The sequence below is a fragment of the Mobula hypostoma genome, chromosome 29, assembly GCF_963921235.1.
Source record: "Mobula hypostoma chromosome 29, sMobHyp1.1, whole genome shotgun sequence".
NCBI lineage: Eukaryota > Metazoa > Chordata > Chondrichthyes > Myliobatiformes > Myliobatidae > Mobula > Mobula hypostoma.
The window spans coordinates 8,856,418-8,870,486 of NC_086125.1; the positions used below are offsets into that span (position 1 = coordinate 8,856,418).

At 42.1% G+C, this 14,069-nt stretch overlaps 1 protein-coding gene across 2 annotated transcripts in view; it reads right to left on the reverse strand.

Annotated features, from left to right (window-relative positions):
• LOC134339327 (interleukin-12 receptor subunit beta-2-like) overlaps positions 1 to 14,069 on the reverse strand; it is a 68,500-nt gene that overhangs the window by 43,535 nt on the left and 10,896 nt on the right. The window contains exons 3-7 of one of the 2 annotated variants that reach the window (XM_063035732.1): positions 9,758 to 9,869; positions 8,563 to 8,705; positions 5,208 to 5,365; positions 3,418 to 3,583; positions 1,812 to 1,879 (exon numbers count right to left, since the gene is read on the reverse strand). In XM_063035732.1, the coding sequence (XP_062891802.1) occupies positions 1,812 to 1,879; positions 3,418 to 3,583; positions 5,208 to 5,365; positions 8,563 to 8,705; positions 9,758 to 9,869 (647 nt within the window). Of the gene's footprint in view, positions 1 to 1,811; positions 1,880 to 3,417; positions 3,584 to 5,207; positions 5,946 to 8,562; positions 8,706 to 9,757; positions 9,870 to 14,069 lie in introns of those variants that run through there. The other variant, XM_063035733.1, reaches the window with a different exon arrangement.

Consider the following 14,069-nt stretch of genomic DNA (forward strand, 5'->3'; position numbering starts at 1 on the left):
TTATTGCTTTTTGATTGAGAGACTCGGTGAAAGGCCAAGGGGTCTATGACAGAACCCTAAGCAAAGCAAAAAAAGAACTGTTTTTACCAAACACGATGAAACACCTTTGAAATTTAAAAGCCCACTGATTTAAGAGCAGAGGCCGAGGGATAAGGTTACACTTTTGTCAGGTCCTGAGATCTAATGAGTGAGTGGGAAATGCACAGAATATCAAGGAAGAGTATGTTGCATCAAGTCTTTGGAGCATCAGAAGAAGAGCATAGAAAGTGGACCATTATATGATTACTGAGAAAAAAGGCCACCGAAGTTTGCAACAGAGAGATTTTGGAACTTAATGGCAAAGCCTCTAAGAGTTGGAGTCAGAGTAGAAAGAACATTCGAAACTTCAATTAGAATTGAACCTTGAGGAATTGAATAATAATAATTTATCAGTGAAAGGCAGAGAAAGATCAAAGACGTGTGAGAGACCCAAAATATGCAACCCTTACAATCAGCAGTGCAACCTGTGGTATAGACTAGTCATAAAGAAACTGTAGTTGAAGAAATAGAAACAGCAAAGGTGCCTGTTAGATCATAGTGTCAAAGTTCACCCAGCAGGTCATGAAGGTCTGCAATTCAAAGGTAGACAACTCGAGTGGATAATTCAGTGAAAAATAGGAAGAGGCAACATTTGTAGTAGAAGCTATTATTTAACTCTTAAGGTGATTCTGGTATTAATGAAAAATGAAATGACCTTCAATCATCAATTCAGAGAGGAAGTAAACCAGCTATACAGTGTGTCACTGTTGTGCAGCCTCAACAGTTCCAGTGATCCAGATCCCTGACTACTATTTCAGTCTTTGTGTAGCTTGCACATTCTCCCTATGTGGACTTTTCCCAGTACTTCAGTTCCCTACCACATCTCAAAGTCATGCTGGTTGATAGGTTAATTAACTACAGTGAATTATCCTTAATGTAGTTGGGTGGGAGTTGATGCCCATTTGATACAGAATAGGTCACAGGGAAACTACTGGGAGAATGGAATTGCTCTGAAAGCCACTATAGACTCAATGGGATTAATGGTTTCATTCCATTGTGTAAGGGAACATAAAATAATATAGTAGCACCTTTGTAAGGAGAGCCTGATGAAGGAAGAAGGCAGCTAACAGCTTGCAAAATGCTTAAGCCAAGTTTTTCCAAACAAGCATCAGTAACCCTGCTGACAATGTAATCATGGCATTTTCTGTCCCATAATCAATTCTGCATAGCTTGAGCTGGTGATTGTCCTCTGAACTGATCATTCACCCTTGTTCTTTGGCTGTACTGTTGATGCATCCTTGGGAAGGTGACTAATTTTTGGACAAATCACTTCTACTAATGATCAGCCCTTGGAATGGTGCTCTTCCTTCTCCACACAGCTTGGACTGATGACCAGATATTATACCGTTGACTAGTCTTTGCACCTCATACTCTTTTCTCCATCCAATGGCTTAGTATCATTTGTAACCATATTGCTAATATTAACTAACAAGAAAGGGACCCTCTGACTTTTCAAGGTGAGGTGGACGCTACACAGTATGTTTAATCACTGAGAAGCTTAATTCTATTGAATCAACAAATCAAATGGAAAATTGTCAGGCAAAAATTCTGGGGATAAGTTCTGCAGTATGCATACTTCAGGGCTGTAAAGAATAATCCTACCCACCATTATCTATAAAGAGGGCTGCCTTGACAGTGCAAAGAATATGAAAGTTTAACTGATTAATGTCAGAGTGCTGAATCGTTGGGCTAGTGAGATAATATGGAAGAAATTGGAACACTTTACTCTGTACCTTCCACAGTAGAGTAGTAGAACCTTGTCTTCTTTGCATAAACCACACATCGAGAACACCGTCAGGACCTAGGATTCAAATGAGAGCAGGACAGGTACATCTAAATTCAGTTCGAAGTGTTATACAGAGGGGTCTTGGGTATATATTGCTCAAAGCATGGCTATGTCATGTCAAAGCAAAATGTGTGAATTTAAGAGTAAGATGTGTACGGTAAATCAGAGAATGTTATAGTTCGGAATGCATGATTTATCAGGGAGTTTTACATAAATAGTTCCTGAGTTGCAAGGGTTTATCTGAGATGTATGAACTGTATTAGACTGAGGATGTGGTATATACAGAATTTCAGAGAGACTGCAATATATCATGGAGTGCTGCAAACAAGAGTATTGATTTTTTCATGGGTTGTTACAGTGGAGAGTTTGGGGTGCATTACAGAGTTGTATCTTCTTGAATTTAGAAGGAATGTGATGTAGATCTGTTTTTCTTGTAGGAGATTCGAGAACTATGGGCCACTGATTAAAAATAAGGAGTTGTCCATCTATGATAGAGGTGAGACGATTTTTTTTAGGACCTTTTAGGACTGAGATTAGGAAAAACTTCTTCACACAGAGAGTGCTGAATCTGTGGAATTCTCTGCCACAGGAAACAGTTGAGGCCAGTTCATTGGCTATATTTAAGAGGGAGTTAGATATGGCCCTTGTGGCTACGGGGATCAGGGAGTATGGAGGGGAGGCTAGTACAGGGTTCTGAGTTGGATGATCAGCCATGATCATACTGAATGGCGGTGCAGGCTCGAAGGGCCGAATGGCTTACTCCTGCACCTATTTTCTATGTTTCTATGTTTCTATAGGGTGATACTTGATAGGCTACGGTGGTGAAAGGTTTCCATGAGTTGATTGGAATGAGGAATTGAAGTTACAGTCAGATCATCCATGACCTTATTAAATGGTGTAGCAAGCTTAATGGGCCAACTGGCCTAATCCTTCTCCTAATTTGTATATTTGAATCTGTGTGTACCAGAGAATGTTACAGTGAGGAGCATGGAGTACAGAATAGAGTTTCCTTGACTGGTATGGAATACCAGAGAATGTTACAGCAAGGAGAGTGGTGTACAGTTTGGAGTGTTTCCATGACGTGGGGTAACTCCATGGAAAGTTGAAGTAAGGAATGTATGGTATATTATACAAGGGTCCAATCAGGTGTATGGGATCTGGTCACATTTAACATATTTATCGGAGTTCTTTGAAGAGGTAACGTCTGTTGTGGGAAAAGGGAAACAAGTGAAAGTACTATATATACAGTACACAATGTTATCGTAAAATGTACTGGGACACTTCAGTGAATGGTACTCAGTACATATCGTAGGACTGGAGTTCCCACACTTTTTTATGTCATGGATCCTTACCATTTTCTGAAGGGTCCATGGACCCCAGGTTGGAAACTCCTGGGGTAGGAAGTTACTGTGAAGAAGGGTTTGGGATATATTTTGGAGTGTTTCAATGCTGGATGTTAGGTATATCCATATTATGATGAGGTGTGTTGGGTATATCATCACCAACCGGATGGTTGTGCTTGATGTTACACTGAGGAAGTGGTTCCCACTTACTGGCCTCTCGGGTCCTGGCTCTGATCACTGAACTCCAATTACTCCACAGTTTTTTGTTTGTCTCTCCATCTCGTCCGCATCGGATACGGAATTCATACCATGTAAATGTTTGTAGTTCTTCCAGACAGTAACTTATTGCTTGGACTTCAATTTCATCATGTGAAACCTTTAACAAAAAGAGTAATTAGTTAACTACGTTTCAGAGAAAGCAAGAGTCTCCTCATTTTTGGACTTTCTTCCATTAGTGCTGTGGTCAGAGAGATTCCTTTTTCTAGTAGGCACTTGACACACTATTAAGAGAGGCACCAAAGGAGAAATCACTGGCTTTTATTATTACTTATTGCAGCTATTAGCCAACAATTGTCACCTATTCCCAATTTTTCTTGAGTTTCTTTCTTGAACTGCTGAAGTCTGTGGGATGAAAGTGTTGTGCTGCTGATGGGCACTTAAGGGGTTTAAACCAAGCTTACAACATACTTCAAAACCAAATTGGTGTACAACTTGTAGGGGAACTAGCGGGTGACAGTGATTCCATGTACCCACTGAATGAATCTTAAGATAGTATTTGGTAACATGTACATACTTTATTAATACATTTACTTTGAACCTTGTTCTTAATAGTAAAAATTATGCTTTGAGTAGTACTTCTGGAATAATTAGCTGACTAATGATATTTGGGGAAGACCATCTCACTTGATGTAGTCTATGAATGATATCTTACCCATTGTTGTACTTTACTTTTTAATTGCCCTTAGAAATGGGTTAGCAAGCAATGCGAAGGTATTAAAGATAGACAACAAATACAAGGCTCACTAGCGACGTCCACTTCAGATGATGGAAATGAAAGGTAATGGAAATGTATTTTGTGCATTTCTCTACAAGTGTACGAAGTACACTTCCACAGTGTGCCAATGCTGTAGTGAGTGGATGTGTAAGATGGTGGATAAAATGCCAATCAAAGAAGATATTTTGCCCTGGATAGTGCAGAACTTCTGATGAGTTGGTGCAGCTGCAGTTGTCCACATGTGGAAAGTATTTCGTCATATTCCTGACTATGACATGTGGATGTTGGAACAGATTTGGGTGTCAGGAGGTGCCCATGACTCATGTACACAAAGCCCTAATCAGACCTGTCTTACCCCATTGAAGACAGGCCCAAATAAAATCATATCTTGCCACCATAAATGAACATAGATTCCAGATCATCCCACTCCAATCCAACACTCCTGAATACAGAACGTGAAACAGAGTGCTCTGATCCAAAGCTTCTGAGCATGAACAATGGCTCCAGATTAAACCACTCCTTCCTGCTACTGATGGGCATAGACTCTACATCAGTTCAATTTTACCATGTCCTATACATGGACTGTAGTTCAAAGCACTTGGACTCAACACTCATGAAGGGAGACTCAAGATCAGATCTCTCTGACCCATCACTTGTAAACATAGACCCCTAATCTGAGCACTCCCACCAGCCACTCATGAACACAAACTCCAAATCACATTTTTGTGACTCGCCATTCATGTATACAGATCCTGGATCAAACCTTTCCTACCCATCGTTTATGGACATGGGCATGAAATCAGTCTGTCATTACCCTTCACTTGGATTGATAGGTTTAGTTATTTGTTGGGAGCAATAAGCTTGCCAGAAACATTGCTGATGAGAGGCGAACAATCATTCTTACCCCATGTGTATTGTTGCATCCCTCACCACTCACTGTGAGGGAGACCAGCCTGAGGTTCACTACCATCAAATGCTGAAGTGCCCGGGCCAGAAACCGACTTACCTCAGTCCAATTTTTCTGGCCTGCCAATCTGTACTGCAGCTCAAACTGGAAATTAGCTGACAGGTCGAGGTTGGTGGGTTTTGTCCACTCTATCATAATTATTGTCGGATCATCCAGTGCAGCTACGGCAGACACATTAGCTGGAGGATAGGGCTTCACTAAAGCAAGAACAAAACACAGCATTCAGTAGTTTGAACAATCCTTGAAAGAATCACTTACTGAGTTACAGCAGCTTCTGAGGGCAGTCTGCAGCAGATGCTGCTATCTACAGGCAGAATGAAAGAAAGGACAACAGTTAGAATTCCAGCCCAATAAACAATGCTGTGCAGTGAATGTGTGCATGGCAGTGTGTACAATTAATATCTGTGCAACTTGCAATAAGTGTCGGTTCCTGTGGATCTGTATCCCAATATGTATCAGTGTCTGTGAGACTGCAGCTCAGTGAGAATTGTGTCTGTGGAACCGTAACCATTATAATATCAGGATAGAAGCTGTCCTTGAACCTGATGTATGTGCTTTCAGGCTTTAATATCCCTGCCCCATGGGATAGGGTGAGAAGAGAAAATGTTCGGGGTGGGGACGAGGTCTTTGGTTATGTTGGCTACTTTACCGAGGCAGTGAGAAGTGTAGACAGAGATCGTGGAGTAGATGCTTAGCGCCTGTGACTTTGTACTCTGGTGACGTTGTCCACGGAACTGTACTGAGTACACGTCAGTACCTGTTAAAATTATAATCCAGCTGCAAGAAGACCAAGAAGCACATTACTTTAACCGTGACACCGCAGAGGTTCTGGCACAGGCAAACATAAAGCAGGCTTGAGAATTCTTAGAAGCATGGTTCTCTTCATTCAGAGGAAGTAACAGAAGTAAGTGTTGTTCCAGAGGGTTTGAATAGAAGTTTTAAGAAAGCCTTGTTTAATTGATAGCTGGTATAATTCAAAGAATACAGAATGATGGATTAACAAGATTTAACACAAGTAACACGGTAAACAAACATAGAAATAGACACCATCTACAAACCCTTAAGAGACAAATAAATGCGAACCAGTAGAGTTCAAAGGTCAACTGAAGGAGTAGCCAATCAGGACTGAGGCAATTGAAGGTGGGGCTATATAAACAAGGGCACTGTCGGAGAGAAACACCAACAACTGCGCACTCAGGATGTCACCTCGACTGGTGATGAAATGTCTGCAAACTAATTGCCAAGCTCGGTGAACACTGCAATATCAAAAGTCAATGGAACTGTATCCCAGCGCAAGGCGCTGCCTTTAGAATCATAATCCAATCAAAGTCAGAGTCCGTAAAACTGTTAGCCAGCTTAACATCAATGGTCACTATCATAAACTCCATTCCTGAACTGATACATTTGTCTTTCATGACTGTCCTGGATAAGCTAATGTGTGGAATGTAAAACTGGGTTGAGTTATTGGCCACATCTGTTTTTTGTTTGCCTTTATTATCTTTAGACTTGATCGTTCCCAGCCATTCAGCTTTTCCATTTTACATTTTGTTTAGACTTCAGCTTAACCCAAATCCTGTTACATGTGTTTTTACTTGTGTTAAATCTTGTTAATCCATCATTCTGTATTCTTTGAATTATACCAGCTATCAATTAAACAAGGCTTTCTTAAAACTTCTATTCAAACCCTCTGGAACAACACTTCCTTTTGTTACTTCCTCTGAACTTGCATCCCACATTTTTTTTTTCTTTCCACGGTGGCTTCTTGAGCATCAGTGAATTTAATTATCCCTGAATTTTAGATGGTGATGAGGAGGCATACAGAGGTGAGATAAACCAGCCTTTTCAACAACAACAGCCTTACACTCATTGCCATTAAGAGGCTGTCTACAAGAAGGGTCAGAGCTGTCTCTATTTCCTGAGGAGACTGAGGTCCTTTAACATCTGCCGGACGATGCTGAGGATGTTCTATGAGTCTGTGGTGGCCAGTGCGATCATGTTTGCTGTTGTGTGCTGGGGCAGCAGGCTGAGGGTAGCAGACACCAACAGAATCAACAAACTCATTCGTAAGGCCAGTGATGTTGTGGGGATGGAACTGGACTCTCTGACAGTGGTGTCTGAAAAGAGGATGCTGTCCAAGTTGCATGCCAACTTGGACAATGTCTCCCATCCACTACATAATGTACTGGTTGGGCACAGGAGTACATTCAGCCAGAGACTCATTCCACCGAGATGCAACACTGAGCGTCATAGGAAGTCATTCCTGCCTGTGGCCATCAAACTTTACAACTCCTCCCTTGGAGGGTCAGACACCCTGAGCCAATAAGCTGATCCTGGACTTATTTCCTGGCATAATTTACATATTACTATTTAATTATTTATGGTGCAACTGTAATGAAAACCAATTTCCCCCGGGATCAATAAAGTATGACTATGACTGTGACTATGACTAAAACCAAGGAATTGCTTGTGGACTTCAGGAAGGGGAAATCGAGGAAGCACACAACAGTCCTCATCGAGGACCCAGCAGTGGAAAGGGTTAGTGGTTTCAAGTTCCTGTCAACATCTCTGAAGATCTATCTTGAGACCAACATATTGATGTAATTACAAAGAAGACATGACTGTAGCTATATTTCATTAGGAGTTTGAGGAGATTTCATATGTCACCAAAAACTCTAGCAAATTTCTACAGACGTATTGTGGGGAGCATTCTAACTGGATGCGTCACTGGTATGAAGGGGCCACTGTATAGGATTGGTAAAAGCTGTATAAAGTTGGAAACTCAGCCAGGCACCATCAAGGGCACTAGTCTCCCCATCTTTGAGGATACCTTTAAAAGGTAATGCTTCATAAAGGTGGCATCCATCATTAAGGACCTCATCACCCATGACATGCCTCCTTCCCATTGCTATCATGAAGGAGGTGGTGCAGGAGCGTGAAGATGCCTACTCAGTGTTCAAGGAACTGCTTCATCACCTCTGCCAGCAGATTTCTGAATAAACGATGAATCCATGTACACTACTTGGCTATTTTCCCCTGTTTCTCGCACTACATTTAATTTATTTTTGATATATGTTTCTTATTGTAATTTGTAGTTTTTTTATTAAGTATTGCACTGTACTGCTGCCAAAAAAAACAATTTCACGACATACGCCAGTGATTATAAACCTGATTCTGATTCTAATCTCTCCACCTTTCACATCCATGCCTTCAGATACCAAAGTCCTGTGCTGTGTAATTCCCTTACTGAAGCCCTCACTCATTTGCACTCATGTCAGGCCACATTCCCTCATAGGGTTGTCATACAAATTTACACGTTACTGATACCCTATCATTCAGTTTCACAAAAAAAAACATGGTATCTTATGAAAATGTTGACCCTCAGAATATCACACACCTATATCTTCAATGATGAATTCGAAAGATGATAACCGTGTATTATGGGCCTCCACCCAGGCATTGTAGCGTTTCCCTGCAGAGAGGGCCTTCCTTTCCAGGGTCACCGAAGGTAAGTTGGTTTTCACATTAAGTGGCTTATTACTGTAGTGGAAACAAAGAGAAAGTCATCAATCAGTTTTGCTAGCTTGCATTTACTTTGACACTAACAATGCAGATCTAGGTCCCTGGTCACATCACTGTTACAGATCCTCGTTCACATCAGTGATCCTTGGTCCTTAATTACAGGTACTGGCTCTTTGATTTATTAATGGTCACTGTGCACAGATCCCTGGCCCTTGATCATTGGTGGCAAGTTACGAAGAACCTTACACAACAGTTTTTGGCAGTGGGGGAAAGTTCTGAGCCATCTGCCCTATCCTATGCTTGCAGATTTGGGGCAGCATGGTAGTGCAGCGATAAGCACAACGCTTTACAGTACCAGTGACCTGGGTTCAATTCCCGCTGCCTGTAAGGAATTTGCATATCCTCCCTGTGACCACATGGGTTCCTTCTGGGTGCTCTGGTTTCCTCCCACAGTCCAAAGGCATACCGGTTGGTAAGTCAATTGGTCATTGTAAATTGTTGCATGATTAAGCTAGGATTAAATTGGAGGTTGCTGGCAGTGTGGCACAAAGGGCTGACGGGCCTTCTCTGTGCTGTATCTCATAAATAAAAAATAAATTGTGTCCTCCCTTCACTTTTGAAAGGCTGGTATCTATTTGTTAGAGTATGCCCCCTAGTAATAATCCTGACAGTAGATGAAAATAATATCTTTCTTCCGATCAATTCCCCTCAATATCTTGAAATCTTTAATTGGATCACCCCTAACTAGGAAATACATGCCTTGATGAAGTGTTAATTTAATTTCTGGAATCTTAAGTTTCATTCTAGATTAATGACCAATAACTCTCTTTAATCATTTCCTTGAGAATTAGCCCAAGGATCCAATGATATCTCTGCCCTGAGAGGGTAGATGGGTCCTCAGTTTAACTTCTCATCCCTAAAGGCAGAACCTCCAACTTCAGGGATGAGATGTTAAACTGAGTACCATGGTGGAGTATCAGTCTGGAATATGTGGTGTGATTGTAAGGGCAGGGTAATATTTGACAGAATTCTGACGGAAGATTAAGTTGTGATACAAAGGCAAAACGTACCTGTCCTCCTCCTCCAAATAGAAGATGTACTCAGTGGTGGTCAAAGTGTTACGACTTGGGCTCCAGGTACAATTCACCCCTGAGTCCTTGTCCAGTCTGAAGCAGAGTAAATCTTGAGATACAAGTAACAAGGAAAGAGTGAGGGTGAAGTTTTCTTGTGGGATGGGAGTGTTCACCAGCTTCTCTTTGAGTCTAATTTTACATACGATCTTGACGTAGCTTCCTGCCTGACATGCTTAATTAATGGAATTTAAATCCCTTGATATTGCAGTGAGATTTGAACTCATTTTTCTGGATCTTTGTAATGTAACTACTTGACTATTGTTCTGGATGTCCTTAAGGTTATCCCTGCTATCTTGGAACAGAAGGACAGTTGGTCAATCAGTCTGGAATACTAGATCTTGCCTTTCATCAAGGCTCAAGCCTTAATCAAACATCCTGACCAATCTTACTAATCAAATTGACTCATCGGGCAGTAAATGGCTGACGGTGACTGTGACATTGGTCCAGGACAATGGATGTAACAGCAGACTGTGGCATTTCAGGAGGTTGAATGGAGAAGGCATTGCCCGGTTTGATACTGATCACACTCAATGACTTGTGATTAAAGTGCCAGGGAGACTGCAGTTCCTGGAGATCAGAGCTTTCAGAAGTATCCCTATCGAAAATTACACAGGCATTGAGAAACAGTTTAATCACCAATGCAGCCTGAATCAAAAATATCCCATGGTTAATAATATCTTGCAAATATAATGATCTAACTCAGAGTTGAACTGACTTCTGGTTAAGAAAACAAAAGAAATGGGATTAGTTTAAGGAATTGGCACCATTGTAAAAGATCCTACATGACAGAGACATAGTGTTGTACAACACAGAAAAAAGCCTTCAGCCCACCATGCCCATGCTGATCACCAATGTTCCATCTGTACTAATCCCATTTACCACAACCTTCTATACTTTGCTGATTCAAGCAATTCTGTAGACACTTTTTAAAAATTATGAGATTCTCTATCTCCATCAATGGTAGTGCATTCCAAAATCCCCCGGGGTCCCTTTCTCCTACTGTCCACTCTCCTCTTTCTTCTCCAGCCCTTGATCTTTCCCATAGATCCTTTCATAATTTTGTCCACCTCATTCGGGTCCCTCTTTGGCCTTCTGTGCTGCAAGGAAAGCAAACCCATCATATCCACTCTCTCACAGACAATATCCTGGGAAATCTCCTCTGAACCCTCTCCAGAGCAATCACATCCTTATTATTCTTTGGTGACTAAATTTGTTCATAGTACCCCAAATGTGATCTCACTTAGGTTATGTTCACTTAGTCCAATGTCTTGATCAATGAAGGTTAACATCCTGTTTGTTTCCTTAATACCTTATTTACCAGTGTTTTCATCTTCAGGGATCTGGACTTGCATCCTAAGGCCCCTCTCTTCCTCAATATTTTCTTAGGACACTGCCATTCTTTGTGCATGCACTGCCTTTATGTGAGCTCCTACCTTATACTTAGCAACATTAAATTCCATGGCTCTGTCCTAGTATTCCAGCTGATCAATACTTTCTGTAGTCTAATATATCCTTATACCCCACCATTTAAAATTTTTTTGTCCTTTCAGAAGTTTAAACCCTCACCAGATCTGTATCATGTTTTCTCAAATATGAAGACATATCAATAAATTTGTTGAAATATCAGAGCCTTAATGTGTTGTTTGCCCACAGCACACTAACTGGTCCCAGATAAGTCTTCCCACAGGATCATTATTGCCTCTTATCTTCTGGGGAAGGTGGGACCCATACAGATTGGATGGGTTGCACCTGGACTCGAGGGGGAGCAATATCCTTGCAGGTAGGTTTGCTAGCATGGTTCGGGAGGGTTTAAACTAATTTGCAAGGGGGATGGGACCCAAAGCAATAGAACAGTGAAAGAAATGCATGGAGTAAACCCTCTAACATATAGAGAGGCTTTGAGGAAAGAGAAGCAGAATAAAGGGTGTAAAGGTAGTAAGGCAGAAGGGCAAAAGTGCGTGTACTTCAATGCAAGAAGCATCAGGAACAAAAGTGATGAACTGACAGCTTGGATACATACATGGAATTATGATGTAGTGGCCATTACAGAGACTTGGCTGGCACCAGGGCAGGAATGGATTCTCAATATTCCTGGATTTCAGTGCTTTAAAAGGGATAGAGAGGGGTGGAAAGGGGAGGAGGGGTGGCATTACTGGTCAGGGATACTATTACAGCTACAGAAAGGGTGGGTAATGTAGCAGGATCCTCTTTTGAGTCAGTATGGGTGGAAGTCAGGAACAGGAAGAGAGCAGTTACTCTATTGGGGGTATTCTATAGGCCCCCTGGTAGCAGCAGAGATACCGAGGAGCAGATTGGGAGACAACTTTTGGAAAGGTGCAAAAATAACAGGGTTGTTATCATGGGTGACTTTAACTTCCCTAATATTGATTGGCACCTGATTAATTCCAAGGGTTTAGATGGGGCAGAGTTTTTAAGTGCGTCCAGGACGGATTCCTGTCACAGTATGTTGACAGGCCAACTAGGGGGAATGCCATACTAGATCTAGTATTAGGTAATGAACTGGGTCAGGTCACAGATCTCTCAGTGGGTGAGCATCTGGGGGACAGTGACCACTGCTCCCTGGCCTTTAGCATTATCATGGAAAAGGATAGAATCAGAGAGGACAGGAAAATTTTTAATTGGGGAAGGGCAAATTATGAAGCTATAAGGCTAGAACTTGCAGGTGTGAATTGGGATGATGTTTTTGCAGGGAAATATACTATGGACATGTGGTCGATGTTTAGAGATCTCTTGCAGGATGTTAGGGATAAATTTGTCCCGGTGAGGAAGATAAAAAATGGTAGGGTGAAGGAGCCATGGGTGACAAGTGAGGTGGAAAATCTAGTCAGGTGGAAGAAGGCAGCATACATGAGGTTTAGGAAGCAAGGATCAGATGGGTCTATTGAGGAATATAGGGTAGCAAGAAAGGAGCTTAAGAAGGGGCTGAGAAGAGCAAGAAGGGGGCATGAGAAGGCCTTGGCGAGTAGGGTAAAGGAAAACCCCAAGGCATTCTTCAATTATGTGAGGAACAAAAGGATGACACGAGTGAAGGTAGGACCGATTAGAGATAAAGGTGGGAAGATGTACCTGGAGGCTGTGGAAGTGAGCGAGGTCCTCGATGAATACTTCTCTTCGGTATTCACCAATGAGAGGGAACTTGATGACGGTGAGGACAATATGAGTGAGGTTGATGTTCTGGAGTATGTTGATATTCAGGGAGAGGAGGTGTTGGAGTTGTTAAAATACATTAGGACGGATAAGTCCCCGGGGCCTGACGGAATATCCCCCAGGCTGCTCCACGAGGCAAGGGAAGAGATTGCTGAGCCTCTGCCTAGGATCTTTATGTCCTCGTCCACGGGTATGGTACCGGAGGACTGGAGGGAGGCAAATGTTGTCCCCTTGTTCAAAAAAGGTAGTAGGGATAGTCCGGGTAATTGTAAACCAGTGAGCCTTACGTCTGTGGTGGGAAAGATGTTAGAAAAGATTCTCAGATATAGGATCTGTGGGCATTTAGAGGATCATGGTCTGATCAGGGACAGTCAGCATGGCTTTGTGAAGGGCAGATCATGTCTAACAAGCCTGATAGATTTCTTTGAGGAGGTGACCAGGCATATAATGAGGGTAGTGCAGTGGTTGTGACCTACATGGATTTTGGTAAGGCATTTGACAAGGTTCCACATGGTAGGCTTATTCAGAAAGTCAGAAAGCATGGGATCCATGGAAGTTTGGCCAGGTGGATTCAGAATTGGCTTGCCTGCAGAAGGCAGAGGGTCGTGGTGGAGGGAGTACATTCGGATTGGAGGGTTGTGACTAGTGGTGTCCCTCAAGAATCTGTTCTGGGACCTCTACTTTTTGTGATTTTTATTAACGACCTGGATGTGGGGGTAGAAGGATGGGTTGGCAAGTTTGCAGACAACACAAAGGTTGGTGGTGTTGTAGATAGTGTAGAGGATTGTCAAAGATTGCAGAGAGACATTGATAGGATGCAGAAGTGGGCTGAGAAGTGGTAGATGGAGTTCAACCCGGAGAAGTGTGAGGTGGTACACTTTGGAAGGACAAACTCCAAGGCAGAGTACAAAGTAAATGGCAGGATACTTGGTAGTGTGGAGGAGCAGAGGGATCTTGGGGTACATGTCCACAGATCTCTGAAAGTTGTCTCACAGGTGGATAGGGTAGTTAAGAAAGCTTATGGGGTGTTAGCTTTCATAAGTCGAGGGATAGAGTTTAAGAGTCGCGAGGTAATGATGCA